Source organism: Brassica napus, chromosome A9 (genome assembly GCF_020379485.1).
Source record: "Brassica napus cultivar Da-Ae chromosome A9, Da-Ae, whole genome shotgun sequence".
In the NCBI taxonomy this organism is placed as follows: Eukaryota; Viridiplantae; Streptophyta; class Magnoliopsida; order Brassicales; family Brassicaceae; genus Brassica; species Brassica napus.
The window spans coordinates 8,520,472-8,543,471 of record NC_063442.1 but is presented as its reverse complement, the minus strand read 5'-3'; the positions used below and the strand labels follow the sequence as shown (position 1 = coordinate 8,543,471).

Here is a 23,000-nt window from a genome sequence, read left to right as displayed (position 1 = left end):
AAAAGAAGGTGTGATGAGATCTCTTTCCATGTCGAATGATACTGCGTCCAAGTGAACACCTCTTATCAGCTCAAATCCCTCCAGCTACAAATAAAAATGAAAAACCCCATTGTGTAGTAAAAAAAATTGCCGTAAGACTCCAATATATTTTGCTTTTTTATTTAATAAAAAAATTATATAATAGAAATAAATATATGTTCCAATGTATTTTTTTAAGATAGCAATCTCCAATATATAGTAAAATATAGAGAACTGTTATTTTTATTTTTATAAATGCAATACATGTTTCTAACACTTGCAATACATGTTTCTCACACCCTATTTATGAGTCAATTTGAAAAATTCGAAATAGTTAAGTTTATGGTCAAATATCATGGTTAATATCTTGTTTCCTATTTTTGTTTCACTTGCATATAATACTTTCCAAAAATTGAAATTTAGAAAGGAACAATCAGGAATTTTTATGATTGAATTATAGCAAAAATATATTCATTTCACTGAAATAAAACGAGCCTAAACCTCATATCTTGTGACTGTATATATGATACTAAGCTAAAAACTTAGGCATCACAACGAACAATATGTGTTAAATTTCTTAGTTAAATAGCTTGGTCGTTAGTTTAATTATATTTGTTTAACCCAGATAGTCCAGTTCATCTAAAAGTCCGTGTTGATTGCTTTTCATTGATCTGTATATCAAACGTTACATTATTGTAACATGTATTATTTGTTACTATGACTTTTTATTTTTTAAATATTTACTAATTTTTAACTTTTTTTAATCTATTCACTCCATACAAGGCATATATCACCGCCTAGTATATAGTAAAATATAGAAAATGCTATTTTTTTTTCTATTAATGCAAGAATATGTACATTGGTTACATGTTTCTAACACTTTATTTTTACTTCACATCATGATCTCTCTTACACATCATCTTTTTTTCACATCATAATTTAACACCCACTCAATTTTTATTCTCAAGAATGATTTGGTTTAAAAAAAAAATTACAACACCGTACCCCACTAATTTTATTTATATTTTTATATTATTTTATGTCTTTTTTGTGATTATAAAAATTATAATTTCAAATTAAATCAAATAATTAAGAACTAAATAAATTTATAACATAATTTATCTTTTTCGTTTTTATTTTATATATTAATATTTTAAAAAAAAAATAGCAGGAGCTAATAGCAAAAATATAGTAAAAAAGATGAGTTTGTTTCTGTGTCCAAATGAAATTAAACAAATCTCTATTTATAAAGTATGAAAATAATGAATGTTGATATAAAACTTTTATATATAATTATAATTATATTAAATAATTGATATTAAATAATGGAGATGGAAAAAATTAAAAAATAAGAGTATCCAATCAGTTTTTTACATTTGTTTCCATCCACCTATTAACGTTGCAATTAAAATTTGAGAGACAAACTTAATATTTTGCTCTAATCAACATTTGCCACGTCATACAAGAAAATATATTTTATCAACGCTGTTGATAAGTTTCAACACTAAATTTGCCACATCATATATTTTACTTTTACAATAAACTATTGTAAATTTATCAACAATTGTTAATATTTATCAAGAGTTGATAAATCTTCTATTGTAAGTAGTCTAAAAAAATATAGCAATCTATATTTTAAAAGAATAAATAAAGTAGGGCTGGAACCGTTTTAAGCCCTAAATATTATTATAAATGTAAATATAGTGGTGATCTGAAGATACTATGAGAAAAAAACAACAAGAACTAAGAAGACTCATGAACAAATTATAACTTTTTTTTGTCTTTGGCTACTCTACTGAATTCTTCAAGGATAACTCAAAATTATTTCAATTTGTATTCTCTCTATTTCATTACTATTAAAATTTAGATTTTATATAAAAACAAAAAAACACGATTAATTTTATTTATTTATTTATGACATTTTCTGAACGGAATCGTAAGTTTCCAACGTGTTTTTAAATACGATATTTTGGAAGCGAGATTCTGCAAGCTTCCACAAAGTTTCGATTCTGATTTCGGTTCCGAATCGGGAAGCAGACGTCCGTGAAGTTTCCTTGCTTTTTAACGAATATCTCATTGATTTTTTCTATGTTGTTTTTTTCAGTTCAGGAAACATAATATATAAGAAAAAGAAAACTCTAAAATTCTTATATAAGTATATCAATTATGTTTGATTGACTTATGGAGATATAAAAATATACAAAATATTTTACTATAACATAAAAATGTATATGTGTTCATTAGCAGGAACGAGTAACAAGCGAAAAACACCAAATACTTATTTTTATTTAATATTTGATAGTTGTTTTATATTTGCAAATAATTTAAATATATTACTTAATTAGTACCAGTCAAAGTAAATACCCGACTATATGGATCAGCTACATACCAAATAGGGAATTCGAGACAAGTTACAAGTAATCATGCCCACTCCTACAAGTAGGCTACTACTATCACTAAATCTTGGACAATAGTATATGCTACTTTCATTTCACATGAAAATAGAGGATTCAGTTTAGGCCTATAAATTACATTATAGCCCATTTTTGTTAATTTATTTCTCTCGAGTTTACTATGCAGTTTACACGTATGACATCAGGCTATTTATTTATTAGATCATGGCCTGAAAGTCATACCTAAAATCTTGAACTTGTCTCCCTACATCTCATTAATTTTCGGTGTGGTCTATGAGATATATACAATAGTATATTTGTTATCTAGTGAAAGCTTGAAAGAACATCCAAATATTAAATTTACTAGAAACAATATATCAGGGAGATGGGCATCATAAATTTCAACTTGTACATAGTAAAACACTTAAAATTCAATTTTATTTTCTTTTAATGTTCAGTGATTCTGCATGTAAATTTCGGAGGATATATTAGTGTTCACATTTGGTCCAAGCATGTGATCGGATTTTCACATTGGCGAAAAAGTCATAAAAAAGTCTTTGGGTTTGAATTATATTCATTCTTGCTCTTTAAACACTTTTGGGTTAAAATTAAAACAAAAGAATTAAACCTATATTACAAGCTGCGTCTCAAAAGTCTTTGCATAGTGTCCGTGACACTGTCGGGCAACAGGTTCCGAACGGTTGATATCGACGTTAACCTAACGGTTGTCTTTTTGTGACGGTTGTCTTTGTTTGTGTGAATTATTCAATAAAAAATTTGTAACATCCCGAGTTGTGATATGTGAAAAGGCTTAAGAGAATTGATTTGGCTACCTATGTCACCAAAGTTGACTTACCTTTTCCGGAGCACATCCTGAAAGAACTCCAGAGTTAAGCGTGCTTGAGCTGGAGTAGTGGAAGGATGGGTGACCTATCGGGAAGTGATTCGCGATAGCGTGCGAGTGAGGCCAAAGCACGGGGAAAGGTCGGGTGGTAATTGCAGGGTCAGTAAACAATGATTTCGAGCCTTTGGAAAATTAACGGACCGACCGTCAGACGGGATGGGGCCCACGGGCCGAGAGAGCGGACGTGGGTGGCCCATTAGCCGTGGGCGGGTCAGGGCGTTATAAGTGGTATCAGAGCTGGTTAGCCATCTCGGTTCTGACCCGAGAGGCGTCTTGAGACCTGTCGTGGGGCGCAACGAGGACGTTGCGTTCTTTGAGAGGGGGTGAATTGTAACATCCCGAGTTGTGATATGTGAAAAGGCTTAAGAGAATTGATTTGGCTACCTATGTCACCAAAGTTGACTTACCTTTTCCGGAGCACATCCTGAAAGAACTCCAGAGTTAAGCGTGCTTGAGCTGGAGTAGTGGAAGGATGGGTGACCTATCGGGAAGTGATTCGCGATAGCGTGCGAGTGAGGCCAAAGCACGGGGAAAGGTCGGGTGGTAATTGCAGGGTCAGTAAACAATGATTTCGAGCCTTTGGAAAATTAACGGACCGACCGTCAGACGGGATGGGGCCCACGGGCCGAGAGAGCGGACGTGGGTGGCCCATTAGCCGTGGGCGGGTCGGGCGTTATAAAATTGTCTAAAGTTTCATATTTATTTGTCATTCTATGACCCAGTTGATTGATCAACATGTCGATACGTTAAATGCAGTGTTTATTTGGATTTTTATATCTAACATTAATAGACTTATAATTGAAAGAAACAAATATGTTGTATCCTTACGATATAAATAACTGAGTTTTTAAAATGTACGTGTTCTTGATTATATATTTTAAGTTTTGAATTCTTTAATATGTCATTGCCGCTAAGAGTAATAATGAGAGTTGTTGGGAAAATTTTAAAGGCTTTTTAAAGACAAATCAGTAAGAAGATTTGATGGTATTAAATTATTTGACCCCCTATATATAACAGGTGTTTTCACACTCAAGGCAATCACTTATTGTCAAAGAAAAAGAGAAATAAGTCCGTTTGTTTATGACCTTGAGATTTGTCTCTTTTTTTTATTTGGTAATAATGGGGAACTGCATGGAGAGGTGGATGCAAGGAGAAGGAGAAGAAGGAGAGATAGAGGCAAGAGCAAAGGCAAAAGAGTCATTCAAACTTGATGGTGATGATGATGACCAAGATGGAGGTCAAGGTGGAACGAAGGTGAAGATAGTGCTTACAAGACATGAATTGGATATGTTTTTGCTTCAGATGAATAGGAATCATGAAGGAAACTTGATGATGACAAAGGATGTTATGGTAGAGCTAGAGAAGAGGATCATAAAACCAACACCATCTTTATCATCATCACCATCATCGATGGCGTGGGAACCATCTTTAGAGAGCATCATCGAGTGCCCCGAAGCTCAAGAGATGGATAGATGAGGACGCTATGATGATCTAAATTGCATTGTGTTAAATCACGGTGATCGGAAATTATATAATTAACATTTTTGCATCACTCTATGTCTTTTAGATAGATATTTTTTGTTAGACTAGACTCGAGGTCGATATCGTACCATATATAATAAGATCTTTAATCTATCAAGAAATATAAAATTAATTTGGTTACTTTCAGTACTTCGTTAGAGAACTTACGTTTGGATATTAAACGAACATTGGGGGTGTAGCTCATATGGTAGAGCGCTCGCTTCGCATGCGAGAGGTACGGGGTTCGATTCCCCGCACCTCCAACTTTTTAATTGGTTAATTAATTTTTGATTTAACAAAAGCTCAACCGTCGGATTCTTCTCTATTGCCTTTATCGAAAAATCAACGGCGTAGAATCAAACGAAGAAACAGATAGAGATACAAAATAAAAAAAATCATATGAGACCGTTGGTATCTCTCCTTCCCTCTTTCTCAGCCTCTCGTTCCTCATCTACCTGTAGAAGAGCACCGCCGATGCTCCTCCGCCGGTGACTTTCTCTTCCCTTTAATTCCCGATTAAAACAATGAGCAGTCAGTTAGTTTCTTCCGTATTCTCCGTAATACATCGCATACCTAACCGTCACGAGACTCATTCTCTCCTCCGCTCAATTCTCTTCATCCACGGGAACAAACCGGCCTGTATTGATCGTCGACGACCGATTCTGCATTCTTCCTGTGGATATCGGAACAGATACAGAGTCGGCGCCGCGGCGGATGTTTCGGAAACGCCTTCGTCGTCTCTTCTCGACGACGAGCTAGTGAGCAGTGTATCCGCCGTTAGGGATGCGGACGAAGCGCTCGAGGTGATTAGCAATCGGTTCGGACCAAATCGCGGCGGAGTAGTTGAAATCGAAGATTGCCGCTCGATAATCTCGGCTGCTGTGAGCCGCGGCAATGTCGAGCTTGCGTTGTCGATTTTCTACGCCATGCGAGCAAGTTTCGATTTAGGTAAGGAGTTTCTGTGATTGATTGAGTAAGAAAGTTTAGGAGTGTGATAGTATGTGTTTGGCAGGTGGGAGTGAAGTTGATCGATGGAGATGGTCAAGGCCTGATGTAGAGGTCTACACGATGTTGGTCAATGGACTTGCTGCTTCCTTGAGGGTTTCTGATTCTCTAAAGATCATTAGAGATATTTGCCGCGTTGGAATCTCCCCTGCTGAGGAGGTAACGTACTCTAGTTTCTGCAATAGTTATGATTCCATTAGGTAGGGGTTAATGGATTATGTTTTTAAGCATGATATAATCGAATATACATTGGTATTGATATAGGTTCCCTTTGGTAAAGTTGTGAGATGTCCAAGCTGTTTGATTGCCATTGCTGTTGCACAACCCCAGCATGGAGTTCAGGTGATCATTGATCTCTATCTGATCAATTCCTCAGTGTTTAACCTATCTTTTTAAGAATAATAATAATAATACGCGTTTTTCTCTGATTATGTTTCTAGATTGTCTCCTGTGCTAAATGCCGATACCAATACGAGCTTTTCTCTGGTGACATTACCAGCATAGAATCAGAAGAGCTCGGGTTAGTTCTCTTTCAATACGTTTTCTGTTTTCTGTTACATAGCTCTAGGGCTTGTTTTGGTTATAGAGAGCGGGTTGTGACTTGTGACCGGAAAAAAGATTGAAATGTGTGTGGTGTTGATGCTGAGATATTCACTTTTTCTAAGGAGCTCAATCTGCCGAACGCAGCAAAGACATTCCTCTGTGGGAAAAGGGGCTCAGACTCATCCAGATAAGGAAGAACAAAATCACATCTTCTGTGCACTCTATCGTGGTAAAATCCCCATCAGTTTGTATTTCAAAAGAATAAAAAAAATTGGTAATACAGCAGATAATGTAACCGTTGCATTGGATTTTCAGGTACAAACTCCTTCAGGTACAGCACGAACGCACAGGTTTGCCACTGAGACAGCCGAACTCCCTGCGCAAGAAGGAGAAAGAGTGACAATTGCATCTGCTGCTCCATCAGATGTTTACAGACAAGTGGGACCTTTCAAGTTTACCCCCAAATCTCCAAACCTTTACCCTGGAGAACCCATGAGCCTCACAAACCACAAGGACGGGCGAGAATCGCTTTTGCTAAGACCTCCCAGTAAAGAAGGAGATAAATCCTTGCAGCCTGCGTTTCTTATTCCTCTTCTTGCTGTTTTGGCTACCGGAGATGCTGCTTCTGGGATGATTGATCCCAGTTTGCCTCAGTTACTCTCAGTTGCTGCTGTTACGTCACTGGCAGTAGGAGCAACCGTTAATTCTTTTGTCCTTCCTCAGCTAAATCAGGTATTTGTTCGCTAATTGCATGGCTTGCGTTAAGAGAACATGTGTGTTGGCGACTTGGGAATGAATTTTCATGCTCCGTTTCACGGTTTCAGCTCCCTGAAAGGACAGTGGATGTGGTCGGTATCAAGCAGCAACTTTTATCTCAATATGATGTGCTTCAGCGTCGCATTGGAGATCTAAAAGAAGCAACTAAGAAAGAGGTATTTAGTTCATGAGACAGACTTGTCAACCTTTTGAAACCCACACAGTATGTAACTAAAAATATATATATATATAACGAAACTTGTGCGTGTCCATTTTAGGTGTGGATGTTGGCTCGAATGTGCCAGCTAGAAAACAAAATATTAGCAGTGGGAGAGCCAGCGTACCGGTAAGGCCCATCTCAGATCATTCTAAGCTCATCATCTGAGAATTGTGAAACTAAGAAACATACGTAGCATAACATGTGTTATCATACTGGAATTTAGAACTCGAAGAGCAAGAGTAAAGAAGGTACGAGAAAGTCTGGAAAACTCCATAAAGGGAAGGATTGAGCTGATCGATAGCTATGCTAGAGTAAGTAAACGAAGCAGTAGTCTTTAAAATGTATGTTCATGTTCTGGTTGATTAAAAGAATTGTTATCATTTTCGATCATCTTCAGATATCATCAATGATTGAGATTGAGGTGGAAATGGACAGTGATGTTCTTGCAGCGGAGGCGGTGAACAATACTGTGAGTTACATCTTTCAGTTAACTGTGAATATGGTGATTGTGATAGAATCTGGAGGCTTAAGTAAAGGCTCCATTATTTTGCACAGGAAAACATTGCTCAACAGATAGAGCAGATCATGGAACTCGAAAACCTTGAAGAGGTAGATACATAGTTCCAAAGTCACTTTACATCGGAATCAACTTATATAAGTTAACTGCTCCAGTTTCATTCGGGACAAAACAGAGAATACTTGACTTGGTTGTTTAATGTGTTAACTTTGGTGTATATATGTTTTAAAATGCAGAAATGGAAATTACAGGCGGAGGCAAACGATGAAGCAGAAAGACTTCTCAGCTCTCAACCTTAAAACCTCTATGTATCAATAAGCAAAACGGGTGAGTAAATCATTATAATCATCATGATCATCTTCATATGATAATCATCAATCATCACAACATACCTCATCCTCATGGAAAGTAATCATCTTTCGGCGGCATATGTATGACAATATGACACCAATAATGTCGTAGATTCGTCAATGATATGTAAATGTGGACGAATGTTGTGGCAATGTACACTTTCAATTACAAAATGTTAATAATTGGAATATTTTCACCATAAAAAATGTTTAATATTTAATGTTTGAGCATCACATGGATGATACAGGTCAAAACTTCTGGAGCATCGCTAAAAGTTAAAAAGTTTCTTGTGTCGGTCGCTACAAGTTAATTTCTCTTTGCTAATTATAGATGTGTTATGTAATAAATATACTGTATAGTTTAATAATCACCGAATTATTTTTTTTCCCTTGTGCTCTTTTTTTTATGTTTATGTTTATGCAAAGCTTTCTGGGTAACTAATTAGTTGCCAAGCACGCAAAGCGCGACTTTCTCAAGAAATTGTGACATTTCATTAAAATATGTTTCCTATTAAAAGGGAAAAGGAAAAAGCCACGTGGCATCTCTTCTCTCAAGTCGTCTTTTTATACAGAAACAAAAGAGTTTTGTAGAGAAGCTTCTCTTTTGATTCTCTCTATTCTCTCTCTCTCTTTCTTCATCGCCTCTCGGAGCTCGATGGTGAAGAACATTCTGGTTACCGGCGGTGCTGGTTACATCGGAAGTCACGCGGTGCTTCAGCTTCTTCTCCGGGGATACACCGCTGTCGTAATCGACAACCTGGACAATTCATCTCTCGTTTCGATCCAACGCGTCAAGGAGCTCGCGGGAGATCGTGGAGATAATCTCACATTCCACCAGGTTTGTCCATTTATCCCTCTTGATGATTGAATTTGGGTGTGATCATGACCGAGAGAGTTTCTTCGTATCTCGATTTGCTTTAGATTCCGGTTTGAATTGATTGATTGAAAATGTGGTAACGGTAATCTGAGAAATTTTGGCATCTGCAGGTGGACCTTTGCGATAAACCCGCGCTTGAGAGACTTTTCTCCCAATCCAAGTGAGTTCTTATACCATTTCCACGCAATCAAATCTTGAAATCTTATGGATCCTTAAGTTTGATCGGAAAAGTTGAGAAAGAAAGACTTTCATTGCCAGATCACAGATCTGATCTACATCGAATGATGATTCATGGCTCATTGTGCGTGTAATGTAGGTTTGATGCAGTGATGCATTTTGCTGGATTGAAAGCAGTCGGGGAGAGCGTAGCCAAACCGCTTCTCTATTATAACAACAACTTGATTGGCACTATTACTCTCTTGGAAGTCATGGCCGCACACGGTTGTAAAAAAGTATGCCCCTTTTTTTGTGGACTTGTGTTAATCCTGTGATGTGAAACATTGGATGTAACAACTCTATAACATCTTACTTTGTATCAGCTTGTATTTTCATCGTCGGCTACTGTGTATGGCTGGCCAAAGGAGGTTCCTTGTACTGAAGAGTCCCCCCTCTCCGGAATGAGTCCTTACGCTAGAACTAAGGTACTTTTCTTATGAATTGATTTTATTTTGTTGGTGTTTAATATCTGAAATGTTTCTTTCACTTTTCTCTAAGCTCTTCATTGAGGACATATGCCGTGATGTACAACGTGGTGATCCTGAATGGAGAATCATTATGCTCAGATACTTTAACCCTGTCGGTGCTCACCCTAGCGGTCGCATTGGTGAGGATCCTTGTGGCACTCCTAATAACCTCATGCCTTATGTCCAGCAAGTCGTTGTTGGCAGGCTTCCTAACCTCAAGATTTATGGAACCGACTATACCACTAAAGATGGCACCGGTGTAAGGCTTTTACACCCTTTTACAATTAACATTTCTTTTAAATCCGTGCATCACTCTTATTATATATTAGACCTTATGGCTCTCTCACATGGATCATGTAATTTTGAATTTTTTATCCACTGATTGAGAATCCAAGACATATTGGTAGTATATAATGGTGGCACTAGATGAGTTGGGTCGTCACTAGACTATTAAGCTTCATCATTGTCTTTGCTTCAGTACATAATATGAGAATTGACCGTACACTTCACTTTGACTAATATCTTTGTGATGTAATAATCTTTGTTTCCAACTTCAGGTACGAGACTATATTCATGTTGTTGATCTAGCAGATGGCCATATATCTGCGCTTCAAAAGCTAGAAGATTCTGATATAGGTAAAGTTTTTTCAAAGTAGCTCAATGTCTCGACCACCAATACATATCTCTGCTTATATATATATATATAAGTTCGGCTGTTTGACTTGAATCTTGTGGTAGGTTGCGAGGTATACAACCTAGGAACCGGAAAAGGAACAACGGTGTTGGAGATGGTTGATGCATTTGAAAAAGCTTCGGGAATGGTAACATTACTTTGTCCCCTTCTCTCTGTCTACACACACAGAAGTTTAGGAGTGATTTGATCTATTACATCGCTTGGACTTAATAGTCTGAAATCATGTGGTACAGAAAATCCCAGTGGTGAAGGTTGGAAGAAGACCAGGTGATGCAGAGACGGTGTACGCATCAACCGAAAAAGCTGAACGTGAACTAAACTGGAAGTAAGTAAAAGACCTGAGAATATGTTTTTTAATTTCTTTTTGGAAAAGACCTCTTGTTACGGGAAGAAACTAAAAATGTTTGTTTGGACAGGCCAAAGTATGGAATAGACGAAATGTGTAGGGACCAATGGAACTGGGCAAGCAATAATCCTCTCGGTTACGGTTCTTAAGACACAAGTTAACTGAAAATGCTAAATCCAACACACACTCCATTCTTTTTCTTGGGTATTTATGTTACACACCGCTCGGATCCATATTCAATGCTCAGGTTTATTAAGCTTTTATAGGCAAAAACACAGTGAGTAAGCTGCTTACTTGTCTATTTATGTATGCTTTGCTTTCTCCTCTTGTAATTTTTATATATTTACATTCGCACGCTTAGGCTTAACTTAAGTGGATTCTTTTTTTTTTTATTGGATTTGTATCATCTTCCTTAGGAAATTATTTGTTTTCGTGTTATTTGTGGGATTATTATTTGTATTAAACAGGAACTGGATTAAGTATTTTTATTCGATTATGGGTTTCGTTTGTTTTGTATTATGTATACAGAATCTCTTGACTTTGTCATTTTCTTCCTTCATACAATAAATGCTATAAAGAGAGGACAGTGACCAAATGAGGCCCACAAATTGTCTTTTTATTTTGAATGAATTGTGGAAGCTCTATTAAAATGAAGAAAATTTATGAAAACAGTACAAAAAGATATATTGAAAAAATTACACAAATCTCAAGGATAGTGGGAGCTCTACAATGATGTGACTTCACTGTTCAAATGACTTTTCTCTTTATTTCTTTATCCTTTCTTTGACTTCTTGATATTACAAATTCAAAATCAAAAGATCTATTCAAATAAAAAAAAAGACAACACTATAAAGAACAATACAAATTCAAAAGTTGGTTACTTAATTTTTGGTATATTCTCCTGCTTTATGAACACTAAACATTCTTAGATGAGAAGATATGCAAAATGAAATTTCACTTTTTCAAATATTCAAAGTTATGTGCAGAACCCACTGCACCCACTCACCCTCGAACATACATCAAATTAAAAAGAAATCCAGCCTTGCTCCCAGAATGCCCAGCTTTTTGGGCTCATTACAAGGAGATTAAAATCTTACCATCTTTGCATGAACAATACTAATACACTATGAACTTACTCGTTTAATAGGAAAATTACGTTTTTTACAATTTCTAATTAATTTTCTCAAACGTAGCAGAAACCAAATTAGGGACAAAAAAAACTAAAAAAGAGAAAACAAAATAAAGAAAAATAATAATAAGGAAATTAATCAGCAATGGAAGCCCAAGACGGAACCATCGACTATAGAGACGGTAACCCGACAATCTGATTTAGCAACCACGTGATGTGTAAGCACGTTCAGTACTTTGACCCGACCCGCTAACTCCATCCTCGACTCTATCTCCATCGTTGGTCCGACCCGACTCGCATACCCGTAACCTGGATTCGCATATCCATCCCCCACTGTTGGCCCCGTCACTCCCCCGAATCCCACCGGCGTACCTGGCGGAGCTCCGGTTCCCGGAAATCCCGGAGGAGCTCCGATCCCTGGAAATCCCGGAGGAGCTCCGACTCCTGGAAAACCCGGTGGACCCATATTCCTCGGAAAACCCGACCCGGGATTCCCTGGAACCACCGGAGAGCCTGGATCTATCGGAGGATTCCCTGGAAACTCCGGCGAGCCTGGATTTCTCGGCGTAATCGGAGATCCTGGGTCTCTGGGGAAATCCGGAGAACTAGGCTTCCTCGGAGGACCCGGATTCCCCGGAAACTCCGGCGTTTCTGGATCTCCGGGAAAGTCCGGCGAATCTGGTATCCTCGGAGAACCCGGAGATACAGTGAAATCCGGAGGACCGGGCATTGCGGGAGAATCCGGAACCACGGCAGCGGAGACGGTGGCTATGGCGGAGGAGGAGGAGGAGGAAGAAGGAGAAATGGGGAAAGACTGAACGGTGAAAGTGGCGGCCATGTACTGAGTCCTCCCAGACTCAATTTTACCGGCGGGGATAAACATAAACCCGACTCGGTTACCCGAGTAAAGGAGCTGAATGGAGCTGTCGTAGTGAGAGAAAGCCGCGCGGTTTGGGTTTCTAATGGCGACGTACTGAGTGAATGTGAAGTTAGCTGTGTTGTTAGAGACAGCGAATGACGGGAGCTGGACGGCGTTGACGGAGATCTTGGGGTCTTTTGGCTTGAAGACGGTGAAGTAAACGATGAGGAAGACGGCGAGTAGGAATAGCAGGAAGACGGTGGCGACGGCGCAAGAAGCTAGATTTGTGCGGTTTGAAGGACGACGATGACCACCGTGAGGCTTGGCCATTGCTCGAGATTGGAGAGTGTTTGGAGATGAAGATAGAGAGTGAGAGTGAGGAGGGTTTGTTATTATTAATGCAGTGCGAACTAAAAGCTATGGACTTTTTATTATCATCATATGCATTTAAGACAACAAACAACACACATTTAAGACTTCATTTACATATTTTCATTTCGCTTATTACACTAATCAAGAATGTTTTAAATTTTATGATATACAAAGATTCCGAAGTCACATGATCTTTTCTTGTTTGTATTTTTTTTCCACGTTGGAGTGGGTGAGAGACGCTCTAAAATTAAATTTTCAGTGAGATTTGATTTTCTGGTTCACCACTTGTGTAATTTTGTGTTTTTCCTTTGTCATCAATAAAGCACACTCGGTGAAATTACGTTACTTTAGTAGTTCAGTTGCATCCAGCTAGCAAAAATAATTACCTTTAAAAAGAAATGATAGAAAAGCCCCTAATACTAGTTACTGGGTCCCTAATCTTGTCCAGGCCCATAGAACAAAATAGCCCATTGTTTGCATCTACATTTTCAATACGGTTTGGAGTCTTTTGAATATGATTTGATTCCATTTTCATTTCACTTATTTGGTATCCTTTACAGAACAATAATAATACATTCAACGGTTTTATTTATTAAGCTTTTGTGTTGGCTATCATAAAAAGCTTAAAGGCTTCTTTCATGGAAGAAAAAAATTGTCCATGACGAGCCTATCAACGTTTTTCTCAACCATAACATACACAGATTACATACAAGAACACCATACTTTACTACTATGTAGTAGTACTTTACAAAGTTTACTTAGTCAACTCGTCCAGACGACGTTCCATGGCCATTGAAACCGCTTCAAGGAACGTAGCGTCGCTTGAAGCAGGTAACACCAAGTTTTTATGAGCTTCTCTCACTATCTCTTCAATGGCAGAGTCTTTGCTCACCGTTTCTCTGCACATCATGCTTCCAATTTGATACGGCGTTAGGTTTCTCCCAACGCCTTTCTTAAGAAGCATCGTGGAGATACGCAGCGTGCGTGCGACAGCTTCAGGGACGTCCCAACCGTTGAGTTGCAAAAGCGCAATGTCTTTTTCAGCGTCTAGCGAGTCTATGTAGTCAATAGTGTCTTCAGAAAAGGGGACTTTTGCTTGCGGCCAGTAAAGCCACTCGAATGTGCAATCTTCAAACTGCAGAGACCCATTTCAATATAACTTTAGTTTCACTTCTAAAATACTTGGAAGGTCAGTGATGAAAAGATTACTTACATTCTCTGGCAAGCAGTAGCCATGATCAATTGGGATTAGAACGGTTCTGCCGTCATCGTCTTTTCCGGTCAATATGTTTCCGGCATGTCGGTCAGCGTTTGCCATTCTGATGTCAAAGACGCTTAACTTGTGCACTTGTTCCACAGGAAAAGCTCCAGGGCCAATGTCTTCGCAGCTCCCATTGTTCTTCATGAACATTTGCAAAGAACCAACTTTGGCATCTTTTGTACAACAACTGTCGACTCCCTTTGGGTTATTATACACTTTGTGAAAGCTTCTGACCATAGCTGTTGGTGGCACACCAGCAAACCCCATAACTTGTGATTTAGATCCGCTTTTAGGATGATCTAACAAGTAAGCTGCAACTTCTCTAATAGCCCCTTCTCCCACTCTAGTACCTCTCTTCAGTCCCTGACCGTCAGATGACAAAGGAAGCTGCTGAGGATTGTTCACAGCCATGGGTTCCTCGTCCATAGGCTTGAAGACAGACACGTACTTGAGCCCTGAAGAATCTTGCATCAAGTATGTCCCTCCCGTTCCTTCAGCTGATCTCACAGGTGGATTACCTTTCTTTAACCCATCAACCGTGCGGCCAATCATATCCTCAATAACCTGAGGTAATAATCTCACAACCGGATTGAGAAGCAGAGGTTCTAACAAGAAGTCTTTCACCGTCTTCTTAAGCAGCAAGTGGATAACAGAGTTTCCATCTCCACAAATCCCACCTAAGACTCTGTTATCATCAAGCCTCTCCCCTCTAAAAAAAATCTCTTGTTCATCAACATCAAGAAACCCTTTACTACCTTCTTTAGAGATCCGTTTCTTGAGATACCCAACGTCTCTACGCCGATCCACATGAAAGTCAAAGACTTTCCCGCAGGCAGTGACGACAGTGACGAGGAGAGGATCACAGAGCTTCTTAAGCACCAAATGCACGACGCTATTATCCGTGACGCCGTAGTCCCTGGCGCGAGACGCGTTTCTAGCGAGCTCTCTACCGCAGAAGACGAGTCTCTGCCTTGTTACGCGAAACTCATTGCACACGGTCTGGATCTTGAGTTTAAGATCGGCGATTGAATCGGAGTCGAGGATGAGCATAGGCATGGTGGTAGTAGAATCGGAAACAACGCGAAGGAACACCAAAATCGATTTGACTGAGTAGTGAGCAAACGAAAACCCTAATCCTCTTTGAATTGGGGTTAATGCAACATCAGCAACAGACATTTCCTAAAAGAAAAAGCTAGCTCTCTAATCTAAACGTAAGGATCTTTCTCGAACGGGCATCGATGAGAGACACCCCTCCATGTGAATCAATCGTACGATCCAAACCCCCAACTAACCAAAAAAAAGAAACTAACAGAGACTTAAACAAGGACAAAAGCCTACAGATTCATGATGGATCGCTTTCTTGAAAAGCCAACGAATATAAAAAAATGGAGAATCGATGGAGTTGTAAACCATGAATTTAAAGAAGTGATCTTCGGAGATTGTTAACTTTTTTTGTGTCTACCAAAGAAGGGGAAGATGGAAGCCGTTGTTTCTTTTAATAGACGCCCGCTCCTTAGCCTTTTCCGGATTGGCTTCCTTTTCTAATTTAACGCCGTTAGTCTTACATCCCCACGACCGTTTGTTCCCCTATTAAACAAAAGATTTATTAATAGCATTTAATTTACCTTCCAAGTTTCTTACGTGGAGTTGATAACCTTTCTAATAGGACATTCATTTGATTTTATTTTCTCATTTAAAAATTAGCCCTTGCGGTGTATTAACGTGTTAATCATCTTACCGTCATCCGACTAACGGAAACAATAACGTGGCTTTTGTCTTGCCGGCCAACCACGGTATTCTGAGTCATACGTACAATGATATCTCGCCACGTGTGATTCTCTTCTAAGAAATACAGTAAACTTTAATTGAAGTGATAATTATTTTATTTAGAGATGAGGAGGTTACACGAACCTAATGACTGGAGCATTTAACTTTTTCTGAAACTTGAACAAGTCTTATTAAACCGAGAATATTGCCGTTGCACATGGATTGGGGGGTCCTCTTTCCACTTAACCCAAAAAAACATATCTCAAAAGCCTCAACCATCATTGTACTATATTTTAAAATAAAGCGTATACGAAGTATATATAAAATACATGATGAATAATGATGAATTATGCAGGTTCGTAGAATCATCTCCCTATGTTAATGTAGCTTATGACAAGGTTCTTTTAATTCCGTTTGACTTATTTAATAATAATAATACACTACTAACCAATTAACAATGTATATATATATCTCAAATGTGAGGTTAAGTGTTACACCCCCTTCCCTTGTGTATTATAGAGTATTCACGCATATTAAAAATATAATCAATATTTATAATTAAATTAATTATTTATTTCATTATACATTTTCCAATAACCATTAACAAATAGTATTTAATCAATTCAAATATTTTCAATTAGTTTTTCTTAAAAGCATACAATTTATCAACATTAACTACTAAAAATATCTTAAAATTCTAGAAAATCTATTATTTTGGAACAAAAAATAACTCTAGAAAATCCTATTTTTAGGAACAGAGGGAGTATAGGTTATATACGTAGCATTGGTTTGATTAACTGAATGGGTGTTTACGTCAGAATAGTGTAGTGTGACTGTGAGCTTCGTGTGTTAAAAAGTGTTACACACACATTAGCAACCTTCATAGAATTTGGTGTTTAAAAAACCTTCATAGAACTTAACACTACTCACTCAAATTATTTACGGAAATAAGCTGGTTTTAACTTTTTTTAACTATATTCAAAATATAAATATTTTAATAATATGTTTTTATAAAGTTATATAGTGGATCAAAAAATTATATTTTGACGGACGACTAAAAACGGTAAAGAGAAATGAGCATTTAGATAAACATTTTATAGGTAAAACTTATGAGCATTAGATATTGAACCTTGAAGTTGTGGTTATGATCCAAATTGGCCGCAGCTCTCACCACTTTAATCCAATTTTCCATGGTTGCGTTGCCACCAAATCAGGCAACCCATAAGTTACAAGAAAATAAAAATCAGGCAACCCAATTAGCTAATATGTAATGAAATAAGTGCAATCTTATACAAATTTAACTATATATATTAACATAACAATCAGTATGACAATTTTCTAATTTTGGATCAGTTTCTTAGTGAAAATTGCTTTATCAAAACACAATTAGACTACAATTTTTATATTGCTACATTATACTATGTTTTAATGGCTGATCTGGCTGGTTTTGACAAAAACGCAATGCTTCTTTCGAGTTTAGACTTACTTTCCGACTAATATTTATATATAAACTACAATTTCTTTTTTTGGGTTAAAATTTATAAACTACAATCATGTGAACGTTTCTTCTGAGGGCCCGAGGTGTTGTACCGTGTATCGCGAAGGAAGGTCCGAAGGAAAGTGTGTCATGGGGCGATAACACGAAACACTAAAGATTTGTCATTTCTTTCCAAATAAATCCGATGTCCAGTTCATGCATCATCATGCATATAAATCCTACTTAGTTTTCTTTTATTTGTCGACCGTTAAAAAGGAAACTCTCAAGCAGCTTAATCTTTATTCACATAAACTACTTACACAAATTTCTAAAAAGAAGTCAGATATGCTATTTTGAATAAGTTATCAAATAGCTTGTCTCAAAAATCATATATGCTAACTTTTTGTGGAAATATAGGCTGAAATAAGTGGCCGCTCCAGCTCTACTTTGATTCGTATCGACGGCCTTGAGCGGGTTCTTTTGTTGTCTTGAGCTGTGTTGTTCTTATTTCTGCTCTGTATAATAAGTTACTTGCAACATTGCAAAAAAATAAAAAAATGGTATAAATATTAATATCTTACCAAATAATACCACTATAGGCTAACATTGCGTGCATGAGATATAGTCTTAAATCATAATGGCCAATTTGGTGTGGGGGTAGTCATGTATCCTTGCGTAGAAATAGTCATATAGGCTAACATTGTGTGGAGACATAGTCAGCTATAGTTATAACCTAGAGTGTGATTGGTAATATTTGGAGTAAAATGGTGAAATATAAAAAATGAAGATGAGAGTAAATAAAAAAAGTGGAAAAGAGAAGAAAAGTAAAAGAAACAATATCCCACCGTTAACTCTAAATTCTAAGTATAGTTTAGTTAACTCTAGAATATAAATGTATATTTACCTTTTAATAAAGTTTCTTTTGATCATTTTCTTATTTAAGGATTATTTTTGTGAAAATAAACTAAAAAGAGCTATCATGGAGAATTTCTCTTTAAAAGTTTATGTTTGAAAGATATAAATTGATATAGTGTAAGTGTAAGTAATATGAAATGTTAGATGCATGTTAGATGTGGAATTTAAGACAATTTTTTTTATATATATTTCAATTACGTAAGTGATGTTATCCGCTTAAAGCGTCACATCCGTATCCGAAGATTGTGTGAACCGGGTAGAGGTTCGTTCTGTCGGATTATGAAGTCGTAGAGTCTTGGTATCTTGGACGTTATCGTATGGCAGGCATGAGCAGCAGCGGTAAGTCGTGGTGTTGGGGTGTAGGAAGTGGAGTTTCTCGTGTGGCGGGCTATTGGCAGCAGCGATAAACAATTCTCGTTCACTGACCTATTCTTAGTTCTAAATTTTGCTAAGTCAACTTGTTACGTCCTTTAGGTAGTTGAAAGTTGAGTATCTAGTTTTTCTTCTGGTTTTACTCAGTTGTTGTATTGCAGTAAGGTACCCCGGAGTGGGTTTAAGTCGCCGCCATCATGTGGGCTCTAGTGTCTGGGGACTACCTTTTATCCGCCAGTTGTTGTATTAAAATGTGAACTTTATTTGGAATGAATTTCATCAGATGGAAAAAAAAAAAAAGTGATGTTATCCGCATAATTTAAGAGAGAAAACATTTGGGCTTGAACATTTGCGGCCCATCCTATAAATTAATTGGCACATTTAAAAGATTCGTTAGAGAGGGTTTATGAAATTGAGAAGGCTTGAGAGTTGAGAGACACCAAAACCCTAACGAGAGCCGTCTGGAAGCTAGCTCCGCCACCAAATCAATGGAGGAAGAAGCGAGAGAAGTGGTGGTGATCGACAAAGATCTGAAGAAGAAGATAAAGGACACGGTGAATAAGATCTTGAAACGATCGAGTTTGTATCAGATAACAGAGGTCAAGGCGCGAGAAGAAGCTTCCTCTGAGCTGGATCTCGATCTTTCCAAAGATCCGTACAAACTCATCGTGAGAGAGGCCGTGGAGAGGTTCGTCGAGAAGGCGGTGATGACGATCGAGAGTGAGGTGGGAAAGCACCATGCTCAGATTGTGCAAGACGTCGAAGGAGGAAGCGAGAAATCGACTAAGAAGAAGAAGAAGAAGAACAAGACCAAGAAGGAAGACTCGGCTGCTTAGATTCCGACACTTTCATATGGTTTTTTTTAGTGTTTTTAATTTGTGTCTTTTGTTTGATTCCAACGATGAAGGCTGTTCATTGTAACTCAAGTCGAGCCTTTTTAAAAGCTTATTAATTATATTATTATTCGTCTATTTTCCAGTGTTAGGTTTTTATGACAGTATATGCTTCAAATGATTAAGACATTTTTGCATTTTTGCATGTATGAGAGACAACTGGAAGATGTGAAGAATGTGATGGACTCACCACGTTGATTACACTGGAACCACATAAACGCTTTGTGGTCACTAGTAGAGAGTCTCATTATTCATTCATGGACCCAAATAAATCTACAAATTACTTAATATGAGTTGTTATAAATCTATGCATAACTAACTAATTGGATAAGGGAGAAAGGTCTCACACCACATAAAATTCTACCCCCATCATGTTTCTTGTTTTCTCCATATAATCAACAAACACACACACTCATTCAAAGAAAATACAAAATCTACTGAAATGGGTTGTGCATCGTCTAAGCAGGTGAAAGCCAACGTCGTCTCCGACGTTTACAAACCACCGCCGTCTAGCTTCGCCGTGTTTAACATCAACTCCATCGAGGAGCCGTGGCTAAAATTCGACCACGATGATGACGAAAAACCCGCAAGCGCCGCCGTGCCAATCGCCGTGGAGGAAGGTGATGACGACGCTCCCAAAACATGGGACGAGGTCAGCAAGTCTCTAGAGACCCACCTTAATAAACCAGCCGCTGCTAAACCGGCTGAAGTGGTCTCCGTCGAGCCTCCGGCGACTCCTCCGCGACGGCTTCCTCGTAAGAGCGCATCGTTCCACACGCTGGACGAGCTAGAAACGAAGGCGAGGAAGCAAATCGCCGCGCAGAACCCGGCGACGACTGTCAAGCTTAAAAAAACAGAGTCGATGTCGGAGCTAAGACCGGAGTTCAATCGGAACGAGTCGACTCAGTACAACTCGGGGCCCCGGTCGGTGAAGGAGAACATATTCGTGCTGAGAGACAGGGAGCGGAGGGAGAAAGAAGGGAACAAGAAACCGGTGATGAACTGGGACCCACTCAGGGAGTTTCCGGAGAAGTGTCCGCCCGGAGGAGGCGACGGGTTGGTGGTGTACACGACGTCGCTGCAGGGAGTGCGTCGGACTTACGAGGACTGCATGCGCGTGAGAGCCATCATGGAGCAGCAAGGAGTGGTGGTGGACGAGAGGGACGTGTCTCTAGACGCCGGAGTGCTGAGTGAGCTCAAGGAGCTTCTCCAAGACGAAGCGACGGTGGCGCCGCCGAGGGTGTTCGTGAAAGGGAGGTATTTGGGAGGAGCGGCGGAGGTGACGGCGATGAACGAGAACGGGAAGTTGGGGAGAGTGTTGAGGTGGGCACGTGTGGAGAGAGTAGGGGAGGAAGGGAGGCACACGTGCGAAGGGTGTGGAGGAGCAAGGTGGGTTCCTTGTTTGGAGTGCGGGGGGAGCTGTAAGGTTGCGGCGGTGGGCGTGGCGGCGAAGGGAGAAGGATGGGGGAGGTGTGTCAAGTGTAATGAGAATGGATTGATACGTTGTCCTGTTTGTTTTGTTAATTAAGGAGGGAATTTAATTAAGAAGATGGACGAACACACAACAACACGATTAATAAAATACAGTCCTATTTTGTAATGTGTCACGCTTGATGATTTCTTATAGTGAACCTATGCTATACGATGCACGCATGAGATGAGAACCATTCGAGTGGTAGCTTGCAAGGTCTCACATTTGTTTATATATATGCTTATGTTTGTGGTTAACATCATCACTACATCAAGGTGCCACTCCTTATCGACAACTATCCAAGTCTAGTCATCAAATTGATCTCTTAACCCAACAAAAAAAAGAAACACACAATTATTTTTCGCAGCTCCCATCAAAATGCTTTGGATTATACTATAATTAAGTTATATGGTGTTATAGAGTTTATAATTTGTTTCTGCAAAAGCATATATATATTATGCATGTTTCTCAATGTTTGCATCAGAGTTTCTCACTCTATAACACAAAGAACACAGAGCATTTCACAAAAAAAAAATATAACACTCAACCATATAAAGATGGGTAGATTTAGTTTTGGTCAAAAGAAACATAGAGGGTAGAAAATAATCTAACTTGGCCACATACAAACACACAATGTTGATGGTCTCGTTTTAGTTGTACTTCCTCTTCTTGATCTTGAAGGAAGAAGATCGGATAACGTCATCATCGGCAATGAGAACGGACTCGAGGGGAGTGATGGATTCAGGTTTGGTGAAGTAAGTGAAAAGAAGGTAGATGCCATCCAAGTAAGTGTTGGTCTCTCCAGCTTTGTTCTTCTTTCGGATGCTGTAAGCCAATGGAATCACTCCTCTGTTAAAAACTTCCACATACATTCCACCTCCAGCTACAAGCAACTGCCATAACAAAACCAGCTATATATCAAACTAATATCTCCAAGGCTACACATACATTTAGGAACCGTGATCTGATTTATAATGTGATGTAATAGCCTACACGAACGAGAAGTGTGTATTGTAATGAATGTGCTAGAACACACAGAGGATACTGTTAAACAAAGTTTCCACATTTGATTCTGGAAAACTGCATATACGATCAAACAGTCACTGAATCCCAGCTCCTCATCCTCTTTCTACTTTCCCTACGATAAAGATTTGGTGAATTCTTACCTCTTCGTACTTCTGGGTGAGACCAAGGCGCTCATCTTCAGACATGTCGGGTCTCAAGACGGCCATAGTCTCGTACTGTCGGAGACCAGGAGGGCATTGAGGTTCAGGTTTGTCCTCAAGGGCAGTAGAGACGGAAGGAGAAGTGGGGTCATCGTCGGAGCCGAATCCGCCTTCAAAGAAAGTGCCTGAGAAATCAAGAGCTTGTGATTTCACCACGAGTAGGCCAGAGTTGTCTCTCTTCTTCTTCTGCGAGGCCAAAGGTTTGGACTTGGAAAGGAATGGCCTGAGGGAACGGGAGAAAGAGAGGAGTGGCTGCGACGAGACGTTAGGAAGAGAGTGAGGGCAAACAGGAGAGTTCAATAGACACAGCGAAGACGACACCATTGTTGTTGTTAATATGAGATGAGAGCTTGTCAGAGAAAGCAAAGCGGAGTCGATGAGGGGGTTAATTGGATAAGAGATGATGCTGATTCAGTACACGCTAGTCGGAG

At 38.7% G+C, this 23,000-nt stretch overlaps 8 protein-coding genes and 1 non-coding gene across 9 annotated transcripts; 6 read left to right on the top strand and 3 right to left on the bottom strand.

Moving 5' to 3' along the window:
- Nucleotides 1-4,017: 4,017 nt before the first annotated feature.
- Nucleotides 4,018-4,981, top strand: LOC106366473. Its single transcript, XM_048739741.1, has one exon. It carries the CDS (start codon nt 4,396-4,398, stop codon nt 4,789-4,791), a length of 396 nt encoding a protein of 131 aa, XP_048595698.1. The 5' UTR covers nt 4,018-4,395; the 3' UTR covers nt 4,792-4,981.
- Nucleotides 4,982-5,026: 45 nt separating this feature from the next.
- TRNAA-CGC lies at nt 5,027-5,099 on the top strand. Its single transcript has one exon. It is a non-coding gene; the product is annotated as a tRNA-Ala (tRNA).
- Nucleotides 5,100-5,231: 132 nt separating this feature from the next.
- On the top strand, nt 5,232-8,616 carry LOC106366469. The gene is made up of 13 exons (XM_048739738.1): nt 5,232-5,784; nt 5,849-6,000; nt 6,106-6,183; nt 6,282-6,361; nt 6,529-6,613; nt 6,700-7,116; nt 7,209-7,316; nt 7,419-7,486; nt 7,584-7,671; nt 7,758-7,829; nt 7,916-7,969; nt 8,114-8,204; nt 8,476-8,616. Exons 1-12 carry the CDS (start codon nt 5,361-5,363, stop codon nt 8,174-8,176), a joined length of 1,689 nt encoding a protein of 562 aa, XP_048595695.1. The 5' UTR covers nt 5,232-5,360; the 3' UTR covers nt 8,177-8,204; nt 8,476-8,616.
- Nucleotides 8,617-8,727: 111 nt separating this feature from the next.
- Nucleotides 8,728-11,323, top strand: LOC125577826 (UDP-glucose 4-epimerase 4). Its single transcript, XM_048739739.1, has 9 exons — nt 8,728-9,065; nt 9,215-9,264; nt 9,421-9,556; nt 9,644-9,745; nt 9,819-10,046; nt 10,345-10,423; nt 10,526-10,608; nt 10,715-10,806; nt 10,898-11,323. The coding sequence occupies exons 1-9, from the start codon at nt 8,883-8,885 to the stop codon at nt 10,974-10,976; spliced, it is 1,032 nt and encodes a 343-aa protein (XP_048595696.1). The 5' UTR covers nt 8,728-8,882; the 3' UTR covers nt 10,977-11,323.
- A 624-nt stretch (nt 11,324-11,947) lies between these two features.
- On the bottom strand, nt 11,948-13,445 carry LOC106366467 (collagen alpha-5(IV) chain). The gene has a single exon (XM_013806066.3). The coding sequence runs from the start codon at nt 13,143-13,145 to the stop codon at nt 12,096-12,098; it is 1,050 nt and encodes a 349-aa protein (XP_013661520.2). The 5' UTR covers nt 13,146-13,445; the 3' UTR covers nt 11,948-12,095.
- Nucleotides 13,446-13,758: 313 nt separating this feature from the next.
- On the bottom strand, nt 13,759-15,947 carry LOC125577825 (phosphatidylinositol 4-kinase gamma 2-like). The gene is made up of 2 exons (XM_048739737.1): nt 14,401-15,947; nt 13,759-14,322 (listed from the first exon to the last, which is right to left on the bottom strand). The coding sequence occupies exons 1-2, from the start codon at nt 15,622-15,624 to the stop codon at nt 13,942-13,944; spliced, it is 1,605 nt and encodes a 534-aa protein (XP_048595694.1). The 5' UTR covers nt 15,625-15,947; the 3' UTR covers nt 13,759-13,941.
- Nucleotides 15,948-19,305: 3,358 nt separating this feature from the next.
- LOC106364226 (mediator-associated protein 3) lies at nt 19,306-19,950 on the top strand. The gene has a single exon (XM_013803847.3). The coding sequence runs from the start codon at nt 19,468-19,470 to the stop codon at nt 19,813-19,815; it is 348 nt and encodes a 115-aa protein (XP_013659301.2). The 5' UTR covers nt 19,306-19,467; the 3' UTR covers nt 19,816-19,950.
- A 159-nt stretch (nt 19,951-20,109) lies between these two features.
- On the top strand, nt 20,110-21,472 carry LOC106366465. Its single transcript, XM_013806064.3, has one exon. It carries the CDS (start codon nt 20,315-20,317, stop codon nt 21,398-21,400), a length of 1,086 nt encoding a protein of 361 aa, XP_013661518.2. The 5' UTR covers nt 20,110-20,314; the 3' UTR covers nt 21,401-21,472.
- A 369-nt stretch (nt 21,473-21,841) lies between these two features.
- LOC106366463 (30S ribosomal protein S6 alpha, chloroplastic) lies at nt 21,842-22,994 on the bottom strand. The gene is made up of 2 exons (XM_013806063.3): nt 22,510-22,994; nt 21,842-22,236 (listed from the first exon to the last, which is right to left on the bottom strand). The coding sequence occupies exons 1-2, from the start codon at nt 22,891-22,893 to the stop codon at nt 21,994-21,996; spliced, it is 627 nt and encodes a 208-aa protein (XP_013661517.2). The 5' UTR covers nt 22,894-22,994; the 3' UTR covers nt 21,842-21,993.
- Between the last annotated feature and the right edge of the window lie 6 nt (nt 22,995-23,000).

What these genes read in the sequence shown, in the direction of transcription:
- LOC106366469 (XM_048739738.1), top strand. Translation starts at nt 5,361, where the DNA reads ATGAGCAGTCAGTTAGTTTCTTCCGTATTCTCCGTAATACATCGCATA. An exon ending in AACCCCAGCATGGAGTTCAG is followed by an intron (nt 6,184 to 6,281) that starts GTGATCATTGAT and finishes TTATGTTTCTAG; the next exon opens with ATTGTCTCCTGTGCTAAATG. An exon ending in AAGAAGCAACTAAGAAAGAG is followed by an intron (nt 7,317 to 7,418) that starts GTATTTAGTTCA and finishes TGTCCATTTTAG; the next exon opens with GTGTGGATGTTGGCTCGAAT.
- LOC125577825 (XM_048739737.1), bottom strand. Translation starts at nt 15,624, where the DNA reads ATGTCTGTTGCTGATGTTGCATTAACCCCAATTCAAAGAGGATTAGGG. An exon ending in GCTACTGCTTGCCAGAGAAT is followed by an intron (nt 14,323 to 14,400) that starts GTAAGTAATCTT and finishes GGGTCTCTGCAG; the next exon opens with TTTGAAGATTGCACATTCGA.
- LOC106364226 (XM_013803847.3), top strand. Translation starts at nt 19,468, where the DNA reads ATGGAGGAAGAAGCGAGAGAAGTGGTGGTGATCGACAAAGATCTGAAG.
- LOC106366467 (XM_013806066.3), bottom strand. Translation starts at nt 13,145, where the DNA reads ATGGCCAAGCCTCACGGTGGTCATCGTCGTCCTTCAAACCGCACAAAT.
- LOC125577826 (XM_048739739.1), top strand. Translation starts at nt 8,883, where the DNA reads ATGGTGAAGAACATTCTGGTTACCGGCGGTGCTGGTTACATCGGAAGT. An exon ending in ATAATCTCACATTCCACCAG is followed by an intron (nt 9,066 to 9,214) that starts GTTTGTCCATTT and finishes TGGCATCTGCAG; the next exon opens with GTGGACCTTTGCGATAAACC. An exon ending in GCTAGAAGATTCTGATATAG is followed by an intron (nt 10,424 to 10,525) that starts GTAAAGTTTTTT and finishes ATCTTGTGGTAG; the next exon opens with GTTGCGAGGTATACAACCTA.
- LOC106366465 (XM_013806064.3), top strand. Translation starts at nt 20,315, where the DNA reads ATGGGTTGTGCATCGTCTAAGCAGGTGAAAGCCAACGTCGTCTCCGAC.
- LOC106366473 (XM_048739741.1), top strand. Translation starts at nt 4,396, where the DNA reads ATGACCTTGAGATTTGTCTCTTTTTTTTATTTGGTAATAATGGGGAAC.
- LOC106366463 (XM_013806063.3), bottom strand. Translation starts at nt 22,893, where the DNA reads ATGGTGTCGTCTTCGCTGTGTCTATTGAACTCTCCTGTTTGCCCTCAC. An exon ending in TCACCCAGAAGTACGAAGAG is followed by an intron (nt 22,237 to 22,509) that starts GTAAGAATTCAC and finishes TTGTTATGGCAG; the next exon opens with TTGCTTGTAGCTGGAGGTGG.